The sequence below is a fragment of the Hippoglossus stenolepis genome, chromosome 2, assembly GCF_022539355.2.
Source record: "Hippoglossus stenolepis isolate QCI-W04-F060 chromosome 2, HSTE1.2, whole genome shotgun sequence".
Lineage (NCBI taxonomy): Eukaryota > Metazoa > Chordata > Actinopteri > Pleuronectiformes > Pleuronectidae > Hippoglossus > Hippoglossus stenolepis.
This window is the reverse complement of record NC_061484.1, coordinates 5,050,623-5,060,500: the sequence shown is the minus strand read 5'-3', so window position 1 is coordinate 5,060,500 and position 9,878 is coordinate 5,050,623. Positions and strand designations below refer to the sequence as shown.

The following is a 9,878-nucleotide window of genomic DNA, read 5'->3' as shown; positions in this document are numbered from 1 at the left end:
CACTGATTTTAGTCAAGATTTGTAAATGTCCAATGTCTTTTCAGCAGCTGATCAGATTGGAAACAGTGAAATAAAAGCAGTTTGTCCGATTCTCTGTGTGTGATCACAGCAGTGCAACATTACTCTGTCCATAACAGAATTTGAGCTTCCCACCCTGACCAGGATGTCAAAGGAAAATGGCCGCCAAGTGAATATGGTCAATTGAGCCATCACAAATTAAGTTCACAGATAATGAACATACATAGTTGAGAGATTTATTTGCCCAGACTGGCAGGAATCGTGACAATGGGATGTCTTTTCTAAGCATATAAATCAGCATATATATGAAAAAACAAGATGATATTGCCAAAGTCACCTTATGCATTTGGACTTGAGTGATGCAAATATTCCCTCTCAAATTCACAGTTATTTCAATGATAAACCGAAACCAGTTAACACAGTAAATGTTTGGAACATCAGGGTCACGGGGCCCTTGGGCAGACTGCATGGTGATAGCAACAACCACATGTCTTATTAGAGCTTGTTGAATTCATACATTGTTACTCCATGTTCTTCTGCATTGTCCAGAGCCTGCAGTCTTTCAGTAACAGGCATCTGTATTTTCAGGTTGGCACAAAGAAAACTACAAAAATGTCAGGCAGTAAATACATGTAAAAGCTGGGAACATGACAAGACCAAAGAGGACTGAACTGAACCAACACGGAGGCACAGGTGTGACATGTTAAGGTGCAACAAAGAAGCAGGAGACAACAGGAAGTGAAGTGTCCAGTGATGACACACATGAGAAACAGGAAGTTAAGATCAAAATAAAATAGGAAATGACACAACATGAGGCATCACAAGAAAGTAACTAAACAGGCAGAGACACACAAGGAAGGGTAACATTTAGACACAGATTATACATCCAAAACACAAACATTCAAAGCAAACTACAAACACAAATCCATAGCATCAATCAAACGTGCAAAAAGTCTATCAAAAGTTCACAGGAGCATAATCATTAAGGGGCCTTTGAAGACATGATGGAAAGTTCTGTCTGTCGCTCAAGAATCAGAATGAACCCTTCATACTCCAACACTGGACAATTTCCACCAAGGTAGAAGATATGATGACTCCTGTAGAAGTGACAGATCAATATCATGATCCTGTTCATTTTAGGCAATTGTACCTTGTCTTACATGAGTAACATTTAACAAATGTTTGTTGAAAGAAGACAAATAAAAAGTTTCGCTTACAAATAAAAGTAAAACACACTTTTGCTCAATTTTATTCAGTCAAGGATTTTGCCTCCCCAGCTTCACCTGGTCTGGTATAACTTTAGCTTTTGGGTGTGAATGCTAGCTACGTTAGCTAGATACAGACTTAATTATTCTTCGCCACTTCTGCTACCGTTAACTGAGCCTATATTTTGATATGTATCATTAAAGAGAAAAATCACAAAACACGTTTCTCTACATCTCTCTACGTCTTCTCTCACAGCTTTGCCATTACGAACATGTCTAACAGAAAGGCCTGCAGAGCCCATACAGTATTTAGAAATGTTAGCAGTTGGGCGCAGCACTGTTTTCACAGTTTTAGCCAGCGACATCTCACAGGGTTTGGGAATCAGACAGGAAAGGGAAAGATAGGCTGAGAGAAAGATGGAGGCGGAATAGTCTGGGCATGGAAGTGTGTTCGCTGAAACAGCAGCGTCTCAAGGGTTTGGTTTGGCTAAGGAGAGGAAGGAGCATATGGACGCCTTGAGCTGAGACAGTGCATGCGCGAACACACACACACACACACACACAAAAACAAACACACACACACACACACACACACACACACACACACACACACACACACACACACACACACACACACACACACACACAAGTCGAGGGACTTACATTGACTTACATTGATTTCCTGAAGACTTATAACCTTAAAGGGATAGTTCACTGAAAATTGAAAATTCACTCATTCAAATAAAACAACAGAAAAAAAGCATTAAATTCCTCCATACTGCTCCTGTGGTCATCAAAGTGTCTGTAATCCCCGACATTCATATTCGACTCGAAACAGCGTCATTTGCACCATGTTTTTAGCCTAAATGTCCACCATTATTCTGTTATTGGTACCATCAATAGATCTGCTGATGAAGACCGTAGGGGGAGAGAGGGAGTGTAAGTCCATGTGTAGGAGGTATGTGAGGTAACTTGGTGATAAATTATCAGTGGCTTTAAAAGATAACAGAAGGATTTTGAAGTTGATGCGTTGTGATACGGGGAGCCACTGTAATTGAACAAGCAGAGGATTGACATGTTCAGTGGATTTTGTACATGTAATGATCCGTGCTGCAGAGTTTTGGATGAGTTGGAGTTGGTGAATGAGTTTGTTGGGGATGCCAGTAAGGATTATCAATGCGTGATTTGACCAGGACATAAACAAGAACTTCTGTAGAGTGCTGTGTTGAGGCTGGGCGTAATCTGGAGATGTTTCGTAAATGGAAAAAGGCAGTCCGCGATACATTATTTATATGGCCGGAGAAGGAAATAGTACTGTCCATGATAACACCAAGGCTCCTAACCTGTGTGGAGATGGGTATGAGGGCTTCAGCTATGGGGAGTGAGTGGATATTCGTTTTTGAAAGTGTGGATTTGGAACCAATGAGGACTAGCTCAATTTAGTTACTATTGAGTTTTAGATGGTTGTTTGTCATCCATGTCTGTGGGTCCTTGAGACAAGCAGTGAGGGTACTTGGGGGGAGAGTAGATGTGGGCTAAGTGGACACATATCATCAGCACAGGAATGAAAATGGATACCATGAAGATGTTGCCAAGAGAACCTTGCGGAACTCCGTGGTGGACTATAGAGCTTTCTGATCAGTAGTTCAAAATTTGTACGTACTGTGTCCTGTCTGTAGGAGACTAACCATTTAAACACAGTGACCCTGATTCCAAGGCTGGCAAGATGGGATATGAGGAGCTGATGGGATATGACATCGAAGGTGGCGGTGAGGTCAACAAGGATGAGGAGGGAGAGTTGACTAAAATCAGCTGCATGGAGGAGATCGTTGGTGATCTTAGCCAGGGCAGTTTCTGTGCTAGGTTTGGTGGGGAAGCCTGATTGTAATTGTTTGAAGAGGTTATTGCTCTGGAGTTACCTTTGGAGTTGAAATGTGACTACTGTCTCAAGGATTTTGGAGATAAATGGTAGATTGGAAATAGGCTAGTAGTTGTTTTGGTTGTTGGAGTCTAGTCCAGGTTTATTTAGGGTTGGTTTGATAATGGCAACTTTGATTAAACCTTGGTCTTAGTGTCGAGTCGAATTTGAATGTCTGGGCTTTAGGACACTTGGTAGTACGGAGCAGTGTGGAGGCATTTTATGTTTTTTTCCTGTTGTTTTATTACGTTTGAAGTTTTGATCACCAGTTACTTCAATTGTCTCTGCAACACTGTTGTTACCCCTAAAACTCCAAAAGTGTTTTGTGGACTCAAACACTTCACCCACCCCTCCATCGGCACGGTGGTGAATAGATGAGTTAATTTTCCATTTAAGTCAATGAGTGTCTTCACAAGCATAGAAAGACAAACGTGTGTGTGTGTGTGTTGCGCCCCCTGTCGGTGAGTGTGCTGACGTGCTCTCAGTGAGGTCGTGATGACGACATCGACGGTGCAGTCCAGCTAACATCAGCCCCTCGGAGCCTTCGGTTCGTTTACTGGGTCATTTCTTACCTTAGGTGAGTTGAAACGGGTCACTTGTGTTGTTGTTGTTGTGTGCACTTCTAAATGCTGTGTAGTTAACCTCCAACCAGCTTCTCTGATCAAATTTAAAGCTAAACGTAGCTAGCTAACAGCAGCACCGTTAGCTTGTGGGCGTTAGCAACGAGTCCCCGGCCTATGTCGTTTTTTAATTGTAATTTAGTCAATGAGTTGCTTTTGAATATGAGCCTAAGTACGCTAACTAGTTGTAGTTACTGCTAGTGAGACACAAACCTCACACTTGGTGTTGTTATTGTTCTGTTTAGCTAACGAGAGAGCTGGGTTACGCGTCCATTATCGGACACCCCCGCGTGTGATCCGCTATTGATCATTAGGTTTGATAGATGTTTTCTGACAGTCTCCCCGCCGATCGACCCATGATCTCCTTCTACGTGTGACAGTGTATTTTCAAGTGTAGCATGGATGCTTGCGTGTTTCCATGGTGTAACATGGGAGTCTGTTTACGGATATCGCACAGTGGGAGGCTTGTTAAGCCGAGATGAAGATGGATCAGTAATCGGTCATCAAGATGATCTAAATCCTCAGTAGTAAGAGATCACTGACAGAGACACTGGCTGCATGATGTGGAAATGTGTGAGTTTATTAGGTGCAGGGATAGCGCCTCAGCACTGGGCAACAGCATCATCACAGCCTGGGTGCGGTGCCTGCTTCCAGCCAGACACCACGCACGCGCACAGACAGACACAGAGGCAGGACTTCCACATCTGGACAAATTCTCGGTCGCATTCTGAAAATACTGGAGCGAGGACACAGCCAGAATCCGCCCAGATGTGGAAGTGTATGGGTTTGACTGGGGCTGAGAACACAGGTGCCTGAAGCTTTCACTAGAATAATCATGCCATCTGATTTAGCTTAGAATCAACAACGTGTCACCTCTGCTAACATAAGAAAACAGATACACTTATATGGAAGTAATCTTTAAATATATGTAAAAAAGGCCTCTTTCACACAATTCCCTGTATCGGCTCTCTACTTAATTCATTGGTCATAATTTACAACATCTGTCTGGACCAGAGTGGCACACTTTTTCAAAACAAGCAATGATGGAGAAATCCTCAAGTTCCTGTATTTGTGTCTTACGTAATTCCATCTTATCATCACTGCTATAGCTGCTTTAATGGAGCTCTTCCACTTTTTTTTCAGAGGACGGTGAATCTGCAGTCCTGTATACTAAACAGGAGAACGAGCTTTCCATCATGAACTGCGACATAGATGGTACGTCGGCTCACATGTGCAAAACAGTATGAGAACATGAGATATGTGTTGTATTTGTGTCTAAATGTTTGTCACACCGTTTGTGTGTATTTTAGGAGACATGGAGAACCAGGTGGAGATGGAGGAGAAGACGAGGTTAATAAACCAAGTTTTGGAGCTTCAGCACACACTTGAAGGTAAAACACACACATCACTCTGTATCTGTGTCTTCTTTGGGGTGGTTTGTTAAAGGCTCCAGAATACAACAGATCTAACTGGGGGGTCTGACTTGTTAACAGTCAGACCCTATTTTAATCATTTGACATCAGAGGGAGCACTGTGTGATATGAAGAAAATCACATACCCTGATGGAGGTCATTTCATATCCAGACCTCGTAAAATTTGGGATTTGTGACAATGAAATAAATGAGAATAATAGGAAACAATATACATTTCCTGTTGTCTCACCATATACATCATCATCATATCTCACCTGATGAGAAATCTCTGAAAGTCTCTCTACTCTCGACCTTAGTATGTAAAGTGCCTTGAGATGATGTATATTATGAATTGGCGCAATACAAATAAAATTGAATTGAAAGTCTTAAATGTAACTTGTAGAAAACTGTGCTTGGATGATACAACTTTCACGTCCCAGTTCTACACAGACGACCTCAAACACTGTTTCAGCATTGATGTTTGAAAATGCTGCACGTTTCACTCTGTGCTGCTGCTCTGCTCTCTTGATATAATCATCAGTGCTAATGCACTCACCGCACTTCTGCTTTGCTCGGTCTCATCCCTCGTTCACACACAGAAAATACCACGGAGATAAGCACGTGGTTTTGTTCAGTAGATGACAGACAATCTCAGTTCAAGTGATGATAGTTTGAATGTGATGGAAATCTTTTTCACACAACAGTCAACATCATTTAATGTTTAGTGTTGTGACAAGAAAACATTGAGTAAACTATTGTCTGTACTAGTGGCTGTTTACTCCCTTACTTTACTTTAGTTTATAGGGTTATTGGTAAAGCTTACCTCACGTATGCCCACTGTTGCTTTGTTTATGTCATTGCACTTGTGTGCCAGAAAGGACTTTCTTGGATAAGGTGACAAAACAGATGTCAAATAACTATAAGACGAGATATAAGTGAAGAAAAAGATGAGCTACTTTTGTTTCGAAGTTACTACGGCCAATAAGCTCACTGAACGTGCTCATTAAGTTCTTCTCTGGTGACAAATGGTTGATGTACACTTTATGGCCACCTACTGGCTCGGCATGCTTGTTTGCGCTTTTGCAGTCGTTTCTTTGTGGTCTCGTCTGGATGAAATATTTAGTTTAATAAAAACGTTTGTGGTTGGGGATAGTTTTTTGAAACTGAGGGGAATATATCCTTTCAAAAAGATATCCACAGTAGTGTAGACAAGGCCTTTGGAAGATTTATCAGCCACACTTATTGTAGAATCAGCCAGTGAAGCTAAAAAAAACTCTAAAATGTAGAATAAACTTAAATGTTGACATGAGTCATCTATTGGTTGAGTAGCTTCAGAATGCTCTCTCATACTTCTTTCTCTTTTCTACTGTAAACTGAGCCTAAGAGAGGGCAAGTAGATAGCACCCGTGTTACAGTTTCCTGTTGTCAATTTCTGTTCCAGACCTGTCGGCACGAGTCGACGCAGTCAAGGAGGAAAACCTGAAGTTGAAGTCTGAGAACCAGGTCCTCGGTCAGTACATCGAGAACCTCATGTCGGCCTCCAGCGTCTTCCAGACCACCGACACTAAGAGCAAACGGAAGTGAGCTGTGAGCCGATATAAAACCTGAGGTCCCAGGTCCGCGGCTGGGAGAGGAAACCCAAGACATGGAGAGGGGTTTGTTTTCTCAGCGGACCTGACTGTTTCCTGTAAACTCTCTTACCTGAGTCCAAACTAACTAAATCATTCAAAACATTAACTGACTTTATCGCCTGTCCAGTGGCTCAGAAATTGATAAATATCATGTTTGTGTGGCCCCAGGTCTTTTTGGCAGACAAGGTAGTTTTTAAGTGTTTTAACGTGTTTAAGGATCATTTGTACCATGAGTTTCTTCTTCGTCTGTAAAATAATTCTTAGCTTTGTTTCGCCTGCTTGGTTTTCAGTTTGAGGACAACTCTGACATTTCTGTGGTTTTTCCCCAACATTCTCAGTGTTCTCGTCCCGGCTGATCTGTGAGTGGGCTTAAACAAACCATTAAAATTACAAGTAACTGTTGGACCACCAACCTCACTTTCAACACTGATTTATTTAATTTATTATTGTACAGTATTTTCTACGTCAGCTGGAACTGAGTTTGTAGTAGCTCTCAGATGTCATGGTGTCTGTGTAAAGCATGACCGTATTCCTCCAATTAAAAGCTGAGAAACTGGACAGTGTTACTGAAAATGAAAAAAAACCTTATATGGCATGTGTGAGTCATACAACTCTGAAATGGTTTTAATGGTTTAGCATATCTAATGAAATTGCATTAAAATAATAGTCATTGAAATTAACTTGTTAACAAATAGTATGTGGATACAACTGTACATACACGGAGAGCTCTGCATCAGTGAAAGTAAAAGCACAGTGAAACTAAAGGTTTTGTTAAAAAGCACTCGTTAAAGGTGTAAAGCTTGACTAACATCAGTGATGGTTTGAATTGTTAGTGATGGAGTTTGAAATCACCAAGACACTGTTCAGACCTGGTGTTAATATCCGTCCTCAGAGATCTGATCAGAAGTAGACAGCTTAAAATACGTGTTTCACACCTGAAATTAAGATGCGTCCTGAATGTGTCTCACTTCCCTGCTCTATACACAAATAATCATGCACGTCATTTATGCTCATGAAGTCGAAATAATGTCATTTTAACCCAGTCTGAGTTTACAGATGTGTCTGGTGTCGGTATGAGAGACACTGAGTTAGCAGCGATTGAGTGATGTTCGTGGTGTTGGAATAATTGGAAAAATTTGTTCCCAACTGGGAAATTTCATGCTAAAGGGGACATAGCATGTCCATTTTACCACAAGTTGATATGGTTCCTTGGGGTCTTAATGAAATGTCTGTAACATACTTTGGTCAAAATACCACAAGGATCATTTAAAACAGCACCCTTTTTACCCTGTATAAAACAGCCCTCCACAGAGTGACCTGTTTTGAGTGTTCCTTTAAATGCTAATGAGCCAGCTCCCCCCTCTCCCCCCATGATTTTAAACGATATAAATTACATATTTTATATGATATAAATGATCAAATATGCATCCCATACTTTGTATTCCCCTTCTGTTGTCCTGGAGTTTTAATTTCCCCAATCACATAATTAAATGTCCCCCTCTGCCCATCCACTACAAGCACACAAGCAGACAGACAGAGAGAAAGAGAGGGGTGGGGGCTATGAAGACCATCATTTACCCCCGAACCCCGACATTCAACGGGTACAACAACAAGCGGAGAAAGCAGAATCGCGGGCTGACCTTATATATACAGTCTATGGGGCTGACCAGCGGAGAAATGCACGTCCCGTGTGAACAGCCAGGCGGCTGCGTGCTTGGGGGTGAGGTGGGGGGTGGGCCAAGACCATGTAGGGAGACTTCCAGTTCCTTGTTACGACACAAAACCCAGGAAGCTCAATCGAGTCACTCAAGCATGACGTTTCTGACTTAGAGGAACCATAACAAAATGCGCGAGTGTTTTTTTCCCAGAGTTTTTGGGTTGGTAGACATGCCAGATACCCACATTAATGTGTGGAAGCACTAACAAAGTGGAATTTGCATGCTATGTCCCCTTTAATGCCACCTCAAGTCAACCTGGAGAGTCCCTGAATAATTTTGGGATACAAGTTGTGTACTTCATCATAAACTAATGAACATAATTTTACAATCAGCTGTAAGTAGTAGCTTTTAATGTGAACTACCTGTCCATCCATTACACTACATTTTTTTAGTCAATACAGATGTTCTTATGATTAATGTTCAGACGTTTTAAAGTATTTAAATATGCCTGTCTCACCTGATCCTTTTTTTGCTCTTCGTTGCTATGAAAATATTGGAAAGAGGTGTCACTGTTTTGTTTAAATGCGCGAAACACATTTAGTTTTACACCGTTAATGTTTTTCTACATTCTGACTTGGAAACACAAGTCAGGACAACAACGCAACAACTCACAAAATGGGAACCTCTGATGAGCATGTGAATGCACAGTAACTCAATTAACTGTGTGCAGCTCTGCTACGGAATAATATTTCTAAAATAAAAGAAATCAATGTGGTCAACGTTTGAGCACTGAGAATAAAAATACTGACAGTTCATTGTAAAACTGGAGCAGGTCAGAGGTAGACCGGTTAGTAGGCTCCTTTCACGATCCTTCATTTGTGGTCCAGGATGCATTTGTGCAGACACAAAATAATGTGGTCACACCTCGGAATGTGATCAGATCTAAGGACAGGGTTAGGACGTTTGGCTACGTTCACACATGTACTAAAAGCTGACCACTGGATCACTGAGGACAGATATTAACACCAGGTCTGAACAGGGTCCATGACAAAAGACTTTGTCTGAGCTTCAAAGTATCTGCAACCCTTTAAAATGATCAAGTCATACATTCATACGTGACTTTAATGCAAAATTAATGGAGTCAGTGATTAGGTCACAAAGACAAACTCTGTATGTTAGTTTGTGTCCTTCTGCTGATATAGTGACAGGGAGGAGGAGATTAGGAGCAAAAAGAAAAAAATAACCAGATACTTCCTCCTTTAATATCAAGAACAAAAGCAGTAAAGAGGCCTTGAGTGCTTATTGATCCACTAAGTCAGGTCTGGAAAACATCTCCTGCTAGAGGATGGGTCTGACCGTAAAAATGTGATAATGTCCTGACTGTACAGCAGAGGAGGGTGTGTCCTTTGCTGCCTC

General features: G+C 41.4%; 1 protein-coding gene across 1 annotated transcript; it reads left to right on the top strand.

Moving 5' to 3' along the window:
• Positions 1 to 3,606: 3,606 nt before the first annotated feature.
• Positions 3,607 to 7,480, top strand: scoca (short coiled-coil protein a). The gene is made up of 4 exons (XM_035183652.1): positions 3,607 to 3,718; positions 4,905 to 4,976; positions 5,072 to 5,152; positions 6,615 to 7,480. The coding sequence occupies exons 2-4, from the start codon at positions 4,958 to 4,960 to the stop codon at positions 6,755 to 6,757; spliced, it is 243 nt and encodes an 80-aa protein (XP_035039543.1). The 5' UTR covers positions 3,607 to 3,718; positions 4,905 to 4,957; the 3' UTR covers positions 6,758 to 7,480.
• Positions 7,481 to 9,878: the final 2,398 nt, after the last annotated feature.